This window comes from Pseudorca crassidens, chromosome 15 (genome assembly GCF_039906515.1).
Source record: "Pseudorca crassidens isolate mPseCra1 chromosome 15, mPseCra1.hap1, whole genome shotgun sequence".
NCBI lineage: Eukaryota > Metazoa > Chordata > Mammalia > Artiodactyla > Delphinidae > Pseudorca > Pseudorca crassidens.
In genome coordinates this window covers 4,316,952-4,337,370 of record NC_090310.1, presented here as the reverse complement: position 1 = coordinate 4,337,370, position 20,419 = coordinate 4,316,952, and the positions used below count along the sequence as shown (strand labels likewise).

At 41.3% G+C, this 20,419-nt stretch overlaps 2 protein-coding genes across 20 annotated transcripts in view; one reads left to right on the top strand and one right to left on the bottom strand.

Moving 5' to 3' along the window:
- Positions 1–15,242, top strand: part of LOC137206650 (zinc finger protein 510-like) — a 31,182-nt gene extending 15,940 nt beyond the window's left edge. For 3 of the 6 annotated variants that reach the window (XR_010934770.1, XR_010934772.1, XM_067705538.1), the window contains one exon: positions 6,825–15,242. Coding sequence is in view for 2 of the 6 variants with exons in the window: in XM_067705538.1 (XP_067561639.1) it covers positions 6,825–6,859 (35 nt within the window). In the remaining 4 variants the exon portion in view is untranslated. Of the gene's footprint in view, positions 1–26 lie in introns of all 6 variants that reach the window. The other 3 variants (XR_010934771.1, XR_010934767.1, XM_067705539.1) reach the window with 2 other exon arrangements.
- ZNF12 (zinc finger protein 12) overlaps positions 1–20,419 on the bottom strand; it is a 59,895-nt gene that overhangs the window by 3,229 nt on the left and 36,247 nt on the right. For 6 of the 14 annotated variants that reach the window (XM_067705491.1, XM_067705488.1, XM_067705489.1 and 3 more), the window contains 3 exons: positions 17,080–17,206; positions 16,716–16,811; positions 9,742–13,853 (listed from right to left, as the gene is read on the bottom strand). In XM_067705491.1, the coding sequence (XP_067561592.1) occupies positions 12,001–13,853; positions 16,716–16,811; positions 17,080–17,206 (2,076 nt within the window). In that variant the 3' untranslated portion in view covers positions 9,742–12,000. Of the gene's footprint in view, positions 1–9,741; positions 13,854–16,715; positions 16,812–17,079; positions 17,207–20,419 lie in introns of those variants that run through there. The other 8 variants (XM_067705493.1, XM_067705494.1, XM_067705495.1 and 5 more) reach the window with 8 other exon arrangements.

Genomic DNA, 20,419 nt, shown 5'->3' with positions numbered 1-20,419 from the left:
AGTATCTCACTATGAATGTTTCACAGCTTAATGAAGCAATTGCTTTTATGATTCAAAAGCACAAGGAACCATATATAAGCACTGAGGGGAGAGATGAAGAGACACAGGAGATGGTCTGAAAGCTTCCAGTGCTCAGGAATGAACTGGAAGAAGAAACATCCTGACAGTAAAATGTGTAGAATTGGAAGGAGCACAAAGAGCTGAAAACATAGTGAGGGGCCTGGAAGAGAGGAGCACAGGAAGTGAGCAGATGGAATGGGAATCGGGGCACAGTTAAAGGGGTCACATGTGGAAGACTGGAAAAGGAGGTTCAGCATGCACACCATCCAGTCCCCCATGTGGAAAGCCAGAGATAATTGAATAGAACAAATACTTAGAGATACATTTCAAAGAAGCTTCCTGGTATGAAAGAAGACTGGAGTCTACATGAAAAGGACTAACTTATGGGAAACTAACTCAGAACTGTCACCACCATGGTGTATCCTAGGGAAGTTACTAGATTTTTAAAGAAAGAAAGGTTCTTTTTGGTCTGCAAAGCCAAAGAATTAAGTCATTTAAAACTTTGTTGAGGAATATTGACAAATATAATTGTATATATTTAAAACGTACAGTGTGACGATTTGATGTACATATATTGTAGAATGGTTACCAAGATTAAGATAATTAACACATCCATCACCTTACGTAGTTAACAGGTAATTTGTATGTGTGGTTTTTTTTTGGGGGGGGGTGAGAATGATTCAGATATATTTGCAACAGCGTTCAAGGGTACAATACCATATTATTAACAATAGTCACCATGCTCTACATTAGATCCCCAGCACTTGAATTAAGTCTTTTTTCTTTTAAATTCTGGCTGTGCTGCTTGGCTTGCAGGATCTCAGTTCCCTGACCAGGGTTTGAACCTGGGCCACAACAGCAAAAGCACTGAATCCTAACCACCAGGCCACCAGGGAACTCCCCAGTCATTTTTAAGGGGGAGAAAAAAAATCAAGTTGATCTCAGACGTCCATAATAACATCCAGTGCTTTTAAAAGCAGTGGAGAAAGAATTACAAAATCCTTAAGAACTAAAAGTAAATCCCAATAATTTTATATGTAGACAAAATGTTATTCAGCTAAAGTAACAACAGTAAGTTTGAACATGCAAGAATGCAGGGAAATATTGTTTTCGTGAATTCTTTGTAAAGAATTTTCTAGAACATAAACTTTAATCAAGAAATGGTAAAGTATAAAATAGCAGAAGATTGTTTTTGAGTGCTATTTAAGTGAGAACTAAGTCTAAAACTGAAGTGGGGATTGATTATCAGGATAGAATTAAAACATAAAGGACTTAAGATTTTAGGATTATTAGATATAAAATTTTAAAATTTGTGTGGAATAGCCACGTCCCAAAATAAACAAAGCAGTTTAGAAGGCTAAGAAAAACTAGGGGGAGCTTGCCCTTTCAAATTCAGTGCTAGCTATTGGCTGTAGTGTGATATTAATGTAAGAATAAACGGATCGGGGGCTTCCCTGGTGGCACAGTGGTTGAGAATCTGCCTGCTAATGCAGGGGACACAGGTTCGCGCCCTGGTCTGGGAGGATCCCACATGCCGCGGAGCAACTAAGCCCGTGAGCCACAACTACTGAGCCTGCGCGTCTGGAGCCTGTGCTCCACAACAAGAGAGGCTGTGATAGTGAGAGGTCCGCGCACTGCGATGAAGAGTGTCCCCCACTTGCCACAACTAGAGAAAGCCCTTGCACAGAAACGAAGACCCAACACAGCCAAAAATAAATAAATTAAAAAAAAAAATCAGAACATTTCCCAGCTGTGGTCAGAGGAAGTCCTGACTACTGAATAAAGGCACAGAGAGATGCAACATCGGTGCCTTTGAAGATGGGAGAATGAGGCTAAGAGCCAGGGAAGGCAGGGCTTAAAAAAAAAAAAAAAGAAGAATATTAAACGGATCAGAAGATTCCAGAACTAGCTCCACGCATATGGAAATCAGATATGTGAGAAACAGACAAAGGGGAGGTAATTCAATAAGTGCTGTTGAGAAAATTATTCATATGGAGAAAACATTTGTCTTTTACCATTATACAGAAATCAATTTAAAAGTAAAATATATAAAACTTCTAGAAGAAAGTATAGTGGAATATGTTTATAACTATATAAAAGGGGAATATATGTACGCTCTTGATATGTATGTATCATCTATGTACAATCCTTATAAAAGGGTTCTCAAACAGCACAAAAATACTGTTTTAGAAGAAAAAAATAGATTAAGAACATTCACTCATTACAAAACACCATAAAAATTCAAAATTCATGGCATAGAGTGAGAGAAGTTATTTGTAACATATATAACCAGCAAAGGCTTAATATCCAAAATACATTCATGGCTTTTCTCAAACAGAAATTTAAATAAGACATTATACATTATTCATTTTACTTAATTTCTGCTTCCTCCCACTGGAATGTAAACTTCATGAGAACAGGGTTTGTTTTCTTTCATGTCTGTGTTTCCACTGTCTAGGATAGTGCCAGCCACAGTTTAGCATTCAATAAAAGTTTGTTGAATAATGAACTCCTACAATTCATAAGAAAAAGTCAAACAACCCAACAGAGAAGTGGACAAAAGACATACATGAAAAGGAAACACAAGTGGGAAACAAAAACACAAATGATAAATGAGAATATCTACAACTTCATTCGTAATAAGAGAAGTAAAAAGTATGACAGTGAAATAGCATTTTCTGTGCTCAAATTTGGCAAAAATTAAGACGTCTTTCAATAGCAAGCAGTTTTGATCACATGATCACTCTGCTGGGAAGAGTTTGTCAAGAACTAGGTCTTACAATGTCCCTTCCCCGTACCTCATCTGTTCCTAAGAGTTAAGGTTTTCACTTTACCCAGTGACTGAAAAATTCCCACGTCCTCTATCTCCGCCTCATCTGCCCTCTACTCTCTGCTTTACCTGAGGTGTTCTAGTCTTTTCATTGTCAGTGTGGCAGAAACTAACCCTAAAATCATTTCTTCCAAATTGTAAATCTTCTCACGTTCCTTATTTCCACTTACTTGGGTTCTAATCCTTTTCTTCTTCCGTATCTGACAACCATGAAAAGTACCTGTAATACTGATCTGTCCATAGTTCCTCTTATTTTTAATTTTCTTTTGAAAACTGTCTTCTATAGTTTTTATTCTTACCTTCCAGTGACCTTAAAACCAGAACCTTATTCTCTGATGCCTTATTTCATTCCTAACTGTAAGTATATACTTTTAAATCTAAAGCATCTGTTTCGTCTTGTTGCTGGCCTTATATAATCCTAGGGTTGTCCTCTATTACTTAAAATACCTTTTCTTAAACATATCAGTCCATATTCATCCTTTTTTGTTGATGTTACTCAAAAACTCATGGTAAGTTCCATATGATCCTCCTTCTAAATACTGCTCATACATCTTACCCACATCTGCACCTCTTCTTGAGGTTTGCCTGTCCAGATCCTTAAGAAAGGGCTTAGGACTGTGCCTGGCATGTAGTTAATGCTTGTTGTGCATATTTTACACTTAGTTTATGTTTGAGCTCAAGTACTCACCTCTGTTTTGAAGTGCTTCTTACTCTCTCCCCTCTTAGAATTCCCATTTCACTTAGCAGCTGAGCCATAAGGATTTCAGACCTCATCATATACTGTGACACCTGAGAGCATCTGGTTATTGCTGAGGCCTTTGTCCCCATCTGGGGGGCGTCTTTTTTTTTTTTTTTAACTCTTCCTTAATTTGATGTATAGTATATAATAGATATGCTCATCTATTAATGCTGATAGATACGTTTATTCAGAAAGCATTTCCTAAGTACATAGGCCTACATCACTTACCTGTAGATTCTGATTCATAGGGTACATGGATTGACATGGGGCTATGACCGTCTATACTCCATGTTTTGTTATTTTTTTTTATAAATGTTTTTATTTATTTGTTTATTTTTGGCTGCATTGGGTCTTCGTTGCTGTGCGCGGGCTTTCTCTAGTTGCGATGAGCGGGGGCTACTCTTTGTTGCGGTGTGTGGGCTTCTCATTGTGGTGGCTTCTCTTGTTGCGGAGCGTGGGCTCTAGGCGCATGGGCTCAGTAGTTGTGGCTCATGGGCTCTAGAGCACAGGCTCAGCAGATGATTGTAGACCAGTGGTTGGTCTGTTTTGACCTTGGAGCTGCAGGCAGCTTGGTTACATTGTCTTATTTGCCTTCTCTGTCCTGACTCACAGGTTGTAAGTACTCTGGTTCTTTCCAGATTTTTATTTATATAGCTCACATTTTACACTTGTGCTAATTAACTAAAGTGGCATTTTAATTGTTCTTGCTTTGTAACACTTCTCCAAGTCCCTCTTCATTTCTATTTTTCAAGACTTTCTTGGCTTTTCCCACATTAATTCTTAGAGGCGACCTTTAGAACGGATTTACCAGGCTCCTCTCCAGAGCTTTTTGGGATTCTGATTGAATTTAAATTTAGTCTAAAGTAGCTGCCTACTGAGTGGCACTCCTAATCCCACTGGCTGGACCACTTCCCCCCAACCAGAGGCAGGGCTCAGAGACGGTTTCTGTTGGTCTTTTTCCTGTGAGTGGGCCATACTTTCTTTGCATGTTTTGTAATTTTTTGCTGAAAACTAGACATTTTAGATAACGTGGGAACTCTGGAAATCAGATTCTCCCCCTGCCCCAGGGATTTTTTGTTGTGGGTTCTTGTCGTTTGCGTCCTTATTGACTTTTCTAAGCTATTTTTATAAGTCTATATCCTTCGTCATGTGTGGCCACTTAACTCTTTTTAGTTTTTGTTTTATACTGGACTATAGTTGATTTACAATGTCATGTTAGTTTCTGGTGTACAGCAAAGTGATTCATAAAGATTCATAAAGAATATATGTATTCTTTTTCATATTCTTTTCCATTGTGATTTATTACAAGTTATTGAATATAGTTCCCTGTGCTATACAATAGGTCCTTGTTGGTTATCTATCTTATATTTAGTAGTGTGTATATGTTAATCCCAAACTCCTAATTTATCCCTCCCCCTACCTTTCCCCTTTGGTAACCATAAGTTTGTTTTGAAGTCTGTGAATCTGTTTGTTTTGTAAATAAGCTCGTTTGTATCATTTTTTTTAGATTCCACATATAAGTGATATCATATTTGTCTTTGTCTGACTTAGTATGATAATCTCTAGGTCCATCCATGTCGCTACAAATAGTGTTATTTCATTCTTTGTGTCTGGGTAATATTCCATTATATATATGTACCACGTTTTCTTTATCCATTCCTCTGTTGATGGGCATTTAGGTTGCTTCCATGCCTTGGCTATTGTAAATACTGCTGCTATGAACATTGGGGTGCATTTATCTTTTTGAATTATGGTTTTCTCTGGATATATGCCCAGGAGTGAGATTGCTGGATCATACGGTAGTTCTATTTTTAGTTCCTTAAGGAACCTCTATACTGTTCTCCATAGTGGCTGCACCAATTTACATTCCCACCAACAGTGCAGGAGGGTTCTCTTTTCTCCACACCCTCTCCAGCATTTATTGTTTATAGACTTTTTGTTGATGGCCAGTCTGATTACTGTGAGGTGATAACCTCATTGTAGTTTTGATTTGCATTTTCTAATAATTAGCAATGCTGAGCATCTTTTAATGTGCTTTTTGGCCATCTGTATGTCTTCTGTGGAGCAATGTCTATTTAGATCTTCTGCCCATTTTTTGATTGGGTTATTTTGATACTGAGCTGCATGAGCTGTTTGTATATTTTGGAGACTAATTCCTTGTCAGTGGCTTTATTTACAAATATTTTTTTCCCCATCTGTGGGTTGACTTTTTGTTGTTTATCATTTCCTTTATTGTGCAAAAGCTTTTAAGTTTAATTAGGTCCCATTTGGTTTTTTGTTTTTATTTTCGTTATTCTAGGAGGTGGATCCAAAAAGATACTGCTGCGATTTATGTCGAAGAGTGTTCTCTGCCTATGTTTTCCCTCTAAGAGTTCTATAGTGTCTGGCCTTACTTACACTTAGGTCTTTAATCCATTTTAAGTTTTTGTGTATGGTATTAGAGAATGTTCTGATTTCATTCTTTTACATGTAGTTGTCCAGTTTTCCCAGCACCACTTATTGAAGAGACTGTCTTCTCGTATATTCTTGCCTCCTTTGTTGTAAATTAGGTGACCATAGGTGCGTGGGTTTATTTCTGGGTTTTCTATCCTGTTCCATTGTTCTATGTTTGTTTTTTTTTCAGTACCATACTGTTTTGATTAGCTTTGTCAGGGCACCTGATTCCTCCAGCTCCGTTTTTCTTTCTCAGGATTACTTTGGATATTTGGGGTCTTTTGTGTTTCTGTGCAAACGTAAAAAATTTTTGTTCTAGTTCTGTAAAAAATACCATTGGTAACTTGATAGGGATTGCATTGAATCTGTATATTGTGTGGCCACTTAATTCTGTTCCATTAGCTTCCAGAGGTCAGCTGTGTTTTGTCAGCTTCTGTAAACACCTGGAGCCAAAAAAAGGGGACATTCCCCCAGTTTTGCAGGCTGGCTGTGTTGGGCACTCCTTCAGCGCTTAGCCAGGCTGGTTCCACTCTGCCTTAGCCTTCACTTCCAGCTTACATGGAGCCTGCAGGCCAGTCCAGGTGAGAGCATAGGGACTTTTCAGGTCTTTTCTCAGCTGTGTCTCACCTGGGCACACACGATGTGCACTAGGAAGCTTTTCAAAAGCTTGTATTGCCACACACAACTCCATTTTCCAACCTGTCCCTTCCCAGGCTTCTCAATACGTCTGCTGCTCACTTTGACTGTCATCCTGCCCACCAGGTTGCTGCCTCCACCCCCAGGACTTGTGCCTTTAAATGCCTTTGGCACCAGCCCTCTGGGAAGACTGTTCTGAGTCAAGGAAACAACAAAGGGACGCCCTGTTACTGACTTACAGACAGCAGCCCACAGGTGAGGCCCACAAGCACAGCCCTGTGGGGTAAGGTCTCATTCTTGCCCTGCCCCCAGCAACCTGTGCCTGGGGCTCAGGCTGCCAGCAATCGGGCTGGTGACCAGAGATGTGGGGGACAGTGGGTGGGCAGCTTTCTCATTGCAAAGTGTTGCCCTTATCAAGCTTCCTTGGTGGTTCTAAGTCCCAGACTAGATTCTAGAGTTTTGCCAACGTTGCCAGCTCATTAATTGTTCATGTTGGGGGAGGGGGACAGATTTCTCTACTCTGCCATTTTTGGTGAAATCACTTCTCGTCAGTTTTTGAGCACTTCCTGATTGCTAATACAAATGACTGTTCTACACTTAATTTTCCTAATCAGCATTGGAATAAGCTTTTACTCTTAAGAGCTCTGGTTCCATTTAGTGGAGAAAAATTACAAACCAAGATCTGGGTGAACATTTTTCTTTTTCTTTGGGGGGAGGGGCGGGCGCACACATTTTTCTGAAGGTAAAATACTGCATAATTAGGAATTTAATACTATTACAGTGTGCTAGTATTTATTAGGATTCTGTTGATTCCATGAATAATCTTGTTGAAAAAATTATTGTTGAAAAGATTTTGAGTGGGCTGCCTTTTACTTTCTAAGACTCACTCTTGTATTTCATCATTAGTGTACCACTAAGTTTTGGAGGAAGGCATAGGTTGCATTTTAGAAGACATGACTGCAGTTCATTTTTTGTTGGCTAATTCTGTGTAAGTGTCAGATTGGCTGCCAAGCAAAGTGGCTGAACCAAGAGATTGAAATCTCATGTACAATTCCAAACAGGGGGTCCAGGGAGGTAGGGGACCCTCCTCATCCCGTTCCATGGTGTTATCCAGAGAAGTTTCCCTTCAACGTATTACTTTTCCATCCCCTAAGCAGGAGTCGGCAAAATATGGATCATAGGCCAAATTTGGCCTACTGCCTCTTTTTTGTACAGCATAAACCAAGAATGGTTTTTATATGTTTTAGAATAATAAGTTCTATCAAACACAGCCCAAGCAAGGGAAGGAAGAAAGGCAGTGAAGAACCAACTTTTAAGAATGTGACTCAGAGGATGACACAGATTTCCCTAATGGGCTCCAACATAATCACCTGGCTAACCTACCTAAAAGGTAAGTTGAGAAGTCAAATCTCCAGTGATGTGCCAGTTGAAACTTAAGGGGGAATCTCTTTCATAAACAAAGCAGGGTAACACTGTAGTACAGTCAGCAGCCCAGTTTATTACACTGAGTTCTACAAAGTGATGCAGACACTCACATGTATAACTCTTTCATCATAAGAACGTTTACAAGCAGCTGTGCCATTTTCCTGAAAGTTGGCTTGGGTAGAAGTTGCCAGAAAAGGCACAGGAGGCACCATTTAGGTACCTAAGCTATAAAATTCTGGCTAAAACTGAACAGAATAAAACATTATTGGGGATTTTAATTAGGGGCCTTTACTTTTCCTGTGTGCATGTTTTCATATTTCTGGAGGAGTCCTGGGCACAGTGTTAACTGTACTACTCAGTTAAAAACATACTTATTATCAGCATTGGTTTCTGTGTGGACCCCACTGTTTCTTCATGCCAAACCCCAATTCCATCCCTTCCCCCACAGGTACTCACACTGATGAAGGTATGACCTTAAGCACATACTACTGTAGCCTCTATGAGGGTGTGTGTGTAACTTTGATGTAAACATTTTTTAGTTGCACGAAATCTCATTCCATCCATTTTTCTTTCATTCATATCTAAAAGGGTTAATCAGCTGTGCTACAACAAAGCACACACTGCTAACTGCTGGACACCACCCCACTGCTTGATCCACATTTTACTCACCTCTTCTAATGACAGTCACCTAGGATATCTCAAAAGTCCTGCTGTGGTGAAATTCCCTGTATATACATTCTCCTGTGTATAGAAGTTCTCTGGGATCTATCAACAGATTGGGGTACTACTGCATGATAAAGCACACATATTATTGAATTTAAAAGGTATTTCCAGGTTAGTTTCCCAGATGCCTGTATCATTTTACATATTTCCACAGTATACAAACATACCAATACATCCTTACCAGTATCTATCCATACAACTTTCTTTGGGGCGCTAGAGTGGACAGCCCAGCCAGCCACGCTGAGGTGGAATAAAGAGAGGGTGACTGTTGCCTCAGAAGAGGGCCCTGGTGTTAGGAATGGTCTTCATTTTGACCTGTTTGAGAGGCCACAGAAGCATCAAATGAACCACCATTTCACTAACACTAGGATAACTGAAAAAACAGACCAAAAAAACTGGGGGAATCTCACCTCTATGTGCCAGGAGGGGTCGACCTCCTGCTCAGCCCTTGGAAACCCCCTGGGAGTTCCAAATCTGCTTACACTCCACAGTATGAGGTCACTGTGTATAAAGAGCAAGTACTCCCGCTCTGCCCAATTCCACATTCGGTTTGCTGCTGGGTGGGGAAACAGAACCATCCCCTGTGGTGCCTTCTTTCATGAACTTAGGCCTTGCCAGGAATAGTTAAAAACTTTTCAAATATTGCATTCCATCAAATCTAAGACAACCCATTATTTTAAGTACCTCTAAGAAAGAAAAAAAATCAATGCCAGTTGAATCAGAACATGCTATGGATCCTAATTTCAGAGATGTAATAATATGAAAACACTGACATCTCTGAAACAATAAAGAAATCCCACGACTGCATTACTGAAGAGGCAGTTGAGGACCACTTACATGTACAGGACCCTTTCATGTCAGGCACTCCATAAGAGAAAAAGAATGTGGTAAACCATTTAAACTTTTCAAATATTTTACTTAAAATGCATACTGTTTATTTAAGCTACTTCCCTCTAGTGTAGGAAACCTCTGCAAATATCATTTCAACAAATATAGTTGCTACACAAAACTATTATACACTCTACCAGAATTTTAATTCCTGTTATGTAGCAGACTCAAGATCATATGGTGGAAAAGTGATAAGCAACAAAAAACAGGTGCCATGAGTGACAGAAATACATGAGAAGCATGGCATTTCATCTCCGTGGTAAGGGGTGAATTACTCAAATAATACAGGCTATCAGGCTAATCACTGGACAACAGAAGTAGGTCCTTACCTGACACCATATATTGTCAACAACATGATAGCAATGATCCATGAATAACAAATTAACCTAAACAAAATTTATGTCATGCATTACCAAAAGATAGATATACCTGACATCGTATCAGGTTCCAGAGGTTCTTAGGTCAGTAACATAACAATTTAGAAAAACATACACATTTAATGGTTTCAGGTTTTCTAATGCTTAAACTATTTACACCAAAATTTACAGAAAATAAGGTAATTTCGAAATCAACAGCTCAAAATAAATGATTTGCCTAAAGTCCACTTCTCAATCACGTAACTCCTACAAACTCTGTATCTTTAGTTATCCCTAAAAACAACCTAAATCAATCATCTTAAAAATAAATTTAGTCTTTCAGAAAAGAAACAGTCCAGAGGTGGAATGGCTACATGGCTGGCTGGTTCAGTGGCTCAAGAGCATTGCCCAGGTCCCAGGTTCTTCCAATCTTTCTGCTCTGCCACGTGCAAATTATATCATAATTCATTGCTGAAAGACAGAGCCAGGCATCACATTCCAGAGGAGGAAAAGTTCAACAAGGTTCCATTTCACCCAGCATGATTCCTTGAAGCTTTGAAGAAAACTTTTCCAGAAATAACCTGTCAGATGTTTCCTTTATTTGTCTAGAATGGGTCCTTGGACCACTCTAAACCAGTTGCTGGCCATGAGAAAGGGATTATCATTATTGGCTGAAACTAATCAGGATTTTTCTGTTCTGTCAGGAGAAATGGATACCCAAACTTGGCCAGCCAACAATAAGGAGTGACTAGGGTGGTCACCCAACAATGCCAGCTACAAAGCCATATGAACCCACTCTTAATCCATTCAGGAAGGAGCAAAGCACAGTTTAAAAATACCATCCTATCAAATAAAATTAATTCCTAGGTTACACATTATGTGTGCTCTGCACACTTACACTTAGGTAGGCATCTAAATAAAAAACCGTAGGTGGAAAAAATTAGATTAAAATGAAACTATTTTAGGTTCATCTAAAAAACTGTACTGAGTGCAATGAGTCCTATGTTCCTCACTACAGACTTCTAGCATTAACAATTGTAAATTATCTATGCCATTTGCTATTTTTTGCATAGATTTCTATCTCTTGCTAATTCAGATACAGTTGAAAACATTATTAAAAACACTGGCTCCCTTATGGAAGACTTAGTTCATTACCAGTGATAAAATGCATTTATAAATGCCAGGGAAGATTACAAAAAGAAGCATACTTCTTATCCTTTAAATATTAGTTCAGTAACAATGCATATTAAGATACTAACATAGTGGTGCTACTTAAAATGGGTCTTTACCATATGCCTTAGATATTATTCTAATAAGGATAGGATGCCTTTTCAAACATGACTCAAACTGAACAAACAATTCCTGTAATGCAGCATCTTAAAAAGCAAACAAACAGACCAAAACACCCTCAAAAGCATTAGTCCTACATCCTCAGGACCCACTCATATATGAGCTTAATGTTGCCATGTTGCTGTCTTGATTAGCTACCTGACAACTTTACAGCTTCTATTTACATAAGGAGCATATTTATTCACAACGGCCATCTTCTGCAGCTCCTTTTTTACAAAAAGCTTTATATTTTATCAGAAACATAACTTTCAGTATTCATAATTTCCAACAGAATATATTCTCCACATTCCTTAAGTTGAGAGATTTTCCCTTGGTCTGAATTCCCTGATATGTGAAATAGTTTGAATCCATGGTGAAACTATGTACAATTTAAGTATCAATAAATTTTTACTCTTGTCAACCCATCATGGGGCCTAGTTACAGTTGTGGTTTCCATCCTGTGAACTTCCAGATTCCAAGTCTGACTATAATGCTCGAAGGCTTGTCCACACTCACCTGTGTGAACTATCTTAGGATGGTAGAAATATTGAGGGTTCTGTGACATTAAATGAGGTGTGACTTCAAAGAAGCCTTCCCACGTCAAGTACGTTCATATTTCCTCTCCTGTGAATTCTTTGATGGCTATTGAAGGCTGATTTGTGGTAGAATTTTTTCCCACATTCGTTACATTCATAGGGCTTCTCTCCTGAATGAGTTCTATAATGTACTGTAAGGTATGACATCCGAGAGAAGGCTTTCCCACATTCGTTACATTCAAAAGGTTTCTCTCCTGAATGAATTCGATGATGGATAGTGAGATATGACATCTGAGAGAAGAACTTCCCACATTCATAACACTCATAGGCTTTCTCTCCTGTGTGTGTTCTCTGATGTCTATTAAGAGCTGAATTCTGGCAGAAGGTTTTCCCACATTCAGTACATTCATAGGGCTTCTCTCCTGAATGAATTCTGTGATGTATAGTGAGGTATGACATCTGAGAGAAGAACTTCCCACATATGTAACATTCATAAGGCTTCTCTCCTTTATGTATTCTCCGATGTCTACAAAGGGCTGAATTCTGGTAGAAGGTCTTCCCACATTCGTTACATTCATAGGGTTTCACGCCTGAGTGAGTTCTATGATGTATAGTGAGGTATGACAACTGGGAGAATAACTTTCCACATTCATTACATTCATAGGGCTTCTCTCCTGTGTGGACTCTCTGATGTCTCATGAGGGCTGAGTTCAGGTAGAAGGTTTTCCCGCATTCGTTACATTCATAGGGCTTCTCTCCTGAATGAGTTCTGTAATGTACAGTGAGATATGACAACCGAGAGAAGAATTTCCCACATTCATTGCACTCGTAGGGTTTCTCTCCTGTGTGTGTCCTCTGGTGTGTAGTCAGAGTAGACTTGCGGCAGAAACATTTCCCACACTCGTTGCACTTATAGAGTTTCACGCCTGTGTGAATTTTCTGATGGTCATTAAGTGCTGACTTCTGGGAGAAGGTTTTTCCACAGTCATGACAAACATAGGGTCTCTCTCCTGAATGTGTTCTCTGGTGTTGTGTGAGATGTGTCTTCTGGCAAAATGATTTTCCACAATAACTACATTCATAGGGCTTCTCTCCTGAGTGAGTTCTCTGATGTTGAATGAGGTGTAACTTCTGGTAGAAAGTTTTCCCACATTCAGTACATTCATAGGGCTTCTCCCCTGTGTGTGTTCGCTGATGTACAGTGAGGGTTCCCTTCTGGCAGAAGGATTTCCCACATTGGTTACATTCATAAGGTTTCTCTCCTGTATGAGTCCTCTGGTGTATAATAAATTTTGACTTTTTACAGAAGGACTTCCCACATGCATTGCATTCATAGGGCTTCACTTCCATATGAGCTCTCTGGTGCACACTGAGGTTTGACATTTGGAGAAAGGCTATTTCAGATTCGTTCCACTTGTAGGGCTTCTCCTCCATATGATTAACAAACACTGTACCCTTTCGAAAGGCTTTCTGATATTCCATATATTCAAAGGGTTTCTCTAAAATATGAATGTTCTGATAAATACTTCCTTCATTTAGAGCATAAGCCTCCCTATTTTGATTAAATTCATAAGGTTTATCTCCTAGATGGGTTTTTTCAAGCTTAACATGGAGAAGAGATTTCCCACATGCACTACATTCATCCGGCTTCATTCTTGCATAGCTTCCATCACTACTAATATATTCTGAAGTAGATTTTAAACTCTTTCCACATGAGTCACATTTACAGGATATTTTTCTTGAAGGAACAGGGTTTGTTTCCACATTAAAACTCTTACCAAAAACATTACCTCTCTCTTCAATCAGGGTTTTGTTGTTGACAGATTCGGTTTGCCTTGAATGTTTGTCTTCATTTTCCTGGGCTCCCTCTATCAGATCATGGGCTTCCCAGTCTTCTTCTAAAAAGAGGCAAAATTAACCAATTTTTATACATCTTCCTATATAAGGTATGAGATGTGACTTGTACACAAGCCATTTCTTTGTGGCACAGGTGCTAGCTTCATGGACAGATGAAAACAATTCCAAGTGTACTTTTTTCCCTTATTCTTTTGGTTTGGAATAAGCACCCACATGCACACACACAACCTCCACAATCTCCAGTGGTGAGAAAAGCTGACAAAAGCACAAGCACCGGGCTTCCCTGATGGCGCAGTGGTTAAGAATCTGCCTGCAAGTGCAGGGGACACGAGTTTGAGCCCAGGTCTGCGAAGATCCCACATGCCACAGAGCAACTAAGCCCATGTGCCACAACTACTAAGCCTGCGCTCTAGAGCCTGTGTGCCACAACTACTGAAGCTCGCACACCTAGAGGCCGTGCTCCACAACGAGAAGCCACCACAGTGAGAAGCCTGCACACTGCAACAAAGAGTAGCCTCTGCTCGCCACAACTAGAGAAAGCCCACGCACAGCAACGAAGACCCAACGCAGCAAAAACACACACAAGCACCTTTGATCTTTGCTACTTTTAAGATTTTGTTCAAAACTGGGTATAGAAGGTAAAATACAAACGTGGAGCAATGATGTGAAGACAAAAGATGCTGGGTGAATGACCAATTCTTAGATGTGAAAGGACTCACTGCAAACAGGTAAACTGATGGGGCGACAATGAGTTTAGCCAGTGGACAAGGACAAGGAGGAATCAGTCTCAGGAGGTGGATCAGCACTTTACACCATGGCACTTTCACATCAAGTGGAGAGACAGATCACAGGCTAAGGCACTGTCACCTACACCGAGATGTCTGGTACCAGCAATGCTCCAGCTTACGTTCAACCACAGGTCTCTGCTCCTATTGTTTTACTAAGTTTGCCAGACTTCCAGCCTTGATCCACTCAAACCCTATCTTTTAGGGTGTGTCCATGCTTAAAAAAAAATACTATTCAAGTCCTTTCTCAAGTTAATTAGCTCCATTTCCCCTTATAGTTGAAAATAATTACTCTCCATATATTTTTGATTCAGCCTTGCATTGGAACATTAACATTCCATGTGCAATGCTGACTTTTAAATTACCCATGCATCTCTGTTCTCTTTTCTTAACCAAAACCTCTTAGAAAGTATGGCTCTATTTCCTATTTCTTTTGAACCCCTCAATAGAAATCATAGTTGTTCTTAATTTTAATCATATGGACATCTTTCGACTACCAGCAGAATATATGGGATGTCACCTAGACATACATATTTAGAAATAAATGCCTATATCTGAATCACTTTGCTGTACACCTGAAACTAACACAACACTATAAACTGACTATACTTCAATAAAAAAATAAAAATAAAATAAAAAGAAATACCTGCCTATAAATTATTTCTGATTGAATGGACAAGAAGGTTCTTTCACTAACCTGGCTCCTCAGATAATCAAAGAAATAAACATGTACTATATATTACATACTATGATAAGGGGACAGAACATGGCCTTTTCTTTATTGGATTATGGGGGGCGTGGTGTGCAGAAGCTCAAGCAAAAAATACATAATCAAATAACAGATTCCTTGATCAGACCTAGCTTTTTTTTTTAAGGCATCACCATGATGAGGTGGAGTCAAAGTCAAAGAAGAGATTGGAGTGATGATTAGAGCTGGAAGGAAAAACTTCAAGGAGGGTTTGAATATTTGAGTTCAGACTTAAAGAATGTGTAATCTGGACAAATAACCCACACCCCAATGAAACAGAAGACATTTAGAAGTGTGGACCAAAGGGAGTTTATCCGGAGTTTCGGAAAACAATAGAAAATTAAAATTTCCAGGTAACACAGGGCCGATATTGGGTAATTCTTAAAGGAGGAGAAGTTTAAATTCTTTTTAGCAATCAACAGGGAATTGCTGTAGGCTTACCCTATGAGACTAGTGATAAGATGGGTTAGAAAGGCAGATGAACACATCTTGCAAATCCAGTCAGAATGAAGGAGCGCCTACTGCTCCCACAGGAAACACTGAACCAGAGGACAGGGTGGACAATGCAGCATTAAACAGACAAAAACCCTCAAGACTTCAGACAGGAGGAGCCCTTTGAAGAAGTCGGGGAACAAACCACTGAAGTGTGAAGCAGATCCTTCAGAGACATTTCTGGAGGGGGGGGTGGGAGGATAAATGAGCCACGACTCATTTCTGTACCTCCTACTCACTCCACACCTACTCCGACACGACAGCATTCAAGGCCCTGGCCACAGAACAGTAAACAGGAGACAAGATGAAAATGGGCATTTGGAGGAAGAGGGAGATACCAAACTCTAGCAGCACTCGTCTCAGGAATGACCAGCACCTGTGCTCATGACAGCAAAGGTGAACTGAGTTTACTGGTTTATGCACAAGACGGGGGTTTGACCTCTGACCTCAGGGAAAGAGAAGTGAGAAGTGAAACTGCAGACAGAAACAAGTCTGAGGCATTTCATGGGAAACAAGAAAAAAGGGAAGTAAAAAGAATATGGAGAGTCACGAGTTATTCTCTAGTAACAGACTATGAATGGCTGAAAGCAAAAAGAATCTACGATAAGAGGTTACTGAATATGCTGTAAGAACAAGAGGATCTGAGGTTTAAGAGGAAGAAGGAAGTGAGTGGGTTTGGTTCTGGGTAGAAGCAAGCGTGGAGGAGCTCTACCAACATAAGCTTTTGTGGGGAAGGAGGAAGTCTTTGGGAGTGAGATTCGTGTAGCTACAGCACACGAGCAACTCTCCTTAGTCACTTCTAAGGCTTGGCACCATTAAAAAATTCCAGGGAAAAACACTTCTGAGTTACCGACCTCCTCACTGCCTCACTCACACACCTGGGTAACTCTGAAGTAGGAATTCTCCTCCCACTATCCATGGCTCTTCTCCTTTCTCCAACTTGGTGATAACTTCCGGTTTGATAATGTGACACCCTGTTAACAGAAATGAGAGAGAACTTGAGCCTGGCTGCTGGGCTTCCAGATCTGTCATCTAAGCAAAGGGCTGCCTTTCGAGCTACACAACAGAAGTGGCCATCTGTGCTGTACCAAAATTAGAACCTACTTGGAGGCAAAGACCAAATGCCCTCCTGCCTGGTGCCCCAGATTACTCACATTTGTCCCGTTAAATTCAAAGTTAAAGTCAGTAAGTTAGAGGGAAATCCTGTTTATCTCAGCAATTCAGAAAGCAGGTTCTCCTCACCCACAGAAACGAGGTGGCTGTAGTTCTCCAGCATCACATCCCTGTAGGTTGTCTTCTGCTCAGGGTCCAACTGCTGCCACTCATCCTGGGTGAAGTCCACAGCCACGTCCTTGAATGACACTGGCCCCTGTAATGGCACCGTGATGGGAACTGGGTGACGTGGAGAAGACTTAGGGGGACAAGAGCTCACCCAGCTCACCAAGAAAGTTAACACTGTATACCTCTTTTACGTTATGGATCTCGTGGGAGGAAAATAAATGCAATACACTGCTATGAGTTCGTTCAGTGTACAACGAAGAAAGAAAATATTGTCTTACACTGTGAGCCAGGAACAATCCTGGCTGTTGGGGACCTACAACAGCAGACAAAGCCCCTGCCCCCGAGGAGCACAGGCCTGAGGGCACGCGTGCCAACCCGGGATGCACTGTGCCCCTTCGCTTGGCTTCCAGACTGTTAACAGCGTGGTCCTCCTCTTACCTCCCCGGCCACTCCTTCTCAGTCTCGTTTGCTGGCTCCTCCTCTCCCCTGAGTCATCCTCAAGTTAGAGGGACCTGGGGCTCAGTTATTTTCCTTTACACTTAGCTTTGATGGTGATCCCATCTGGCCTCATGGCTTTAATTACCATCTACATGTCAACATTTCCCAAATTTATATCGCCAGCCCAGGCTTCTCTCCTAAACTCCGGACACATGTGTCCCATTCCTGTCCTAAGCTTCTCCTACCGCTCACAGAAGGAGCTGAGCTGCAGTACTGGCCACACTTCCCAAAGTAACAAGCAAGCCAGGCAACACATCCTAGTTCCGTATTTTACTATGAAGATAAGCCTGGAGTGGTCTGACCCTGACCTGCCAAACGAGCTGTCGGGGACAGCTGGGTCAGCTGCCCCTAATTCCCAGCTGGGGACTTGGAATCCCTTCTTCCCATGAACACCTTCCAGGGGAGAAGCACACTCCTGACAAGGGACAGAGAGCTCACAAAAGAACTAGAAATTGCCACACCCAGACGTTTTAGCGTGGATCTTCTGAATAAATTCACGAACACTCACACCTGTCATTACAAACTGTTTCCTTCTGTACCATCACCTCTGAAATAAAGATAATAATGGGGGGGCTTCCCTGGTGGCGCAGGGGTTGGGAGTCCGCCTGCCAATGAAGGGGACATGGGTTCGTGCCCTGGTCCGGGAGGATCCCACATGCCGCGGAGCGGCTGGGCCCGTGAGCCATGTCCGGAGCCTGTGCTCCGCAACGGAGAGGCCACAACGGTGAGAGGCCCGCGTACAGCAAAAAAAAAAAAAAAAAAAAAAAGATAATAATGGTACCTATCACATAATGATACAGGTCAATATCAAATGGGTTCATCCATGGAAAGCACTTAACATAGTTCTTTGGACATAAAATGCTTCTCAATGATACCTACTATTATTGTTGATAATCTAAAGTGTATCCTATTACTCGTGAAAGGAGGACAAATATGAAGCAGAAAACAGAGAAGTAAATTTAAATAACTAAATGTAATGTGGCTGTTAAGTTTATGCAATTGCCAACAAAGGAATACAACACAAGACCAGCATGTTAAACATAAAAAAGTTCAGGTGATTTCAAAAGAACGTGGAGGGAGGAATGGTGTGGAAGAGGTTAAGGAAAAGACCACGCCAAGCACAGAGGCCGTTTAAGATGGCAACAAACTCCTGACATTGGCTGAAAATCAAAGTTCTTTATGTGTAACAATCGAAGAGGCAGGATGGGTCCTGTTAGCAAGGTCCCCTGAGATGCCAGATCACCTGACCCCCAGCTCCAGATGCAGAGACGTCCGGGACCCAGGCTTTGCTGGCCTGGGAAGGCTGAGGGTGCCCACCTGCTGACAGGACACCGGGGGGTGGGGGGTGAGCGGGGCGGGGGGAAGAGCTGGTTGCCGCCCAAGGCAGACGAGCGTCTGTGCAGAACTGCCTCGGCTCAGCCTCGAGAAGCCTGTCTCAGAAATCGACAGCAAGTCTTCCAGAAGCTCTGCCCATATTCCATTCAGGCGTCACTGGACACACCTGTGGCTGCCCGGATGAAGACTGGGGGCCCACACGTTCACACACTGAAAGTTATTAGCAAATGCAAGAGAGTGAGGGATCAGACCACGAACTACTCTCATGTTAAAGCATAAGTAGAATCACGCACACCTTATTCTCCTTTCCGGTTCTGCATTTGTAATTTCACAAAATGTGTGATTTGAGGGGCTTTTCTAATTGCTTGTAATTTTGCCGGATGAGAAAAAAACAGCACAATAAGAAAACATTATAGTTTTCACTGGTAACGGGCATAAAAATATATGCACTGTTGCTGCTTGAAAACAGCATTCATGTGAATGTTCCAGATGATTTTCTATTTGGTGATGGGTTAAGTGGCTTGCCCACGTTCACTTTTATGTAAAGGGAAGATGAGAAAACTGCACTTTAAACTTAAAAAAATGGGTGTCAGGAAACCTGGATAACAAATTAAGAAAGCAATCAGAACTGCAAATACTGAGGGGTTTTAGGTCAGTTTCAAAACACAAGGGAACAACCCACGACGTATGTGTCTTAAAAGACCACTTGGTACAGTAAGATTCCACACAGACAGCCTTGTAATCCCACAACTCAGAACTGGTTACACATTTCCCACAAGCCACTTTCTCAGCGTTACGTTCACAGTGTCGGCTCACTCCCCTGCTTGGTGGCAGAGAGGACGGGTCTCCTTTCCTTTCTGAGATTCTTTTCATGAGTGGCTAGAAAGCTTAAGCACTGGAATTCCATTAGAGAAAAGGAGTATTCCTCAGAGGATTGTACGTGACAAAACCCCAAGAGGGCTTTAACAGCTGCGTCCCTGTGTCAGAGATCTCCCATGCATGGCTGGGGCCCAAATGACACACAACAGCGGGGGCCCAGGGGCCGCAGTCCTAGGACGCCGCTCCACAACCAAAAGGGTCCTCTCGCTCGTCAGGGAAAAAGAAAGGTGTTCCCAGACACACACAGCCTCCACAGCCAGGAAGCGAGGACCCTACCTGCCTGGCCTGTCCGAGGAGAGTGGCTGATGCACTGCCCAGAACCAGAAAGGGGAACTGAGACCCAGCAGAAAGGGAACCACGAGACCGACGCATTCCTCCCCTCTCACGCGCCTCCGCCCGCGAAGAAGCTGCACCTCAGTACTGACCAAGGAGGGTGCTCTTCAACTAGGACTCTTACTCATACAAACGTGCTGATTTTGAGAAACTTTTGAAATGCATAGTATTCAACCTCTCAAAGTAAAAAAAAAGTAATGAATTACATAGCAATGCTGGAAAATACAGGAAAAAGACAATAACCTTTGGAAAACAA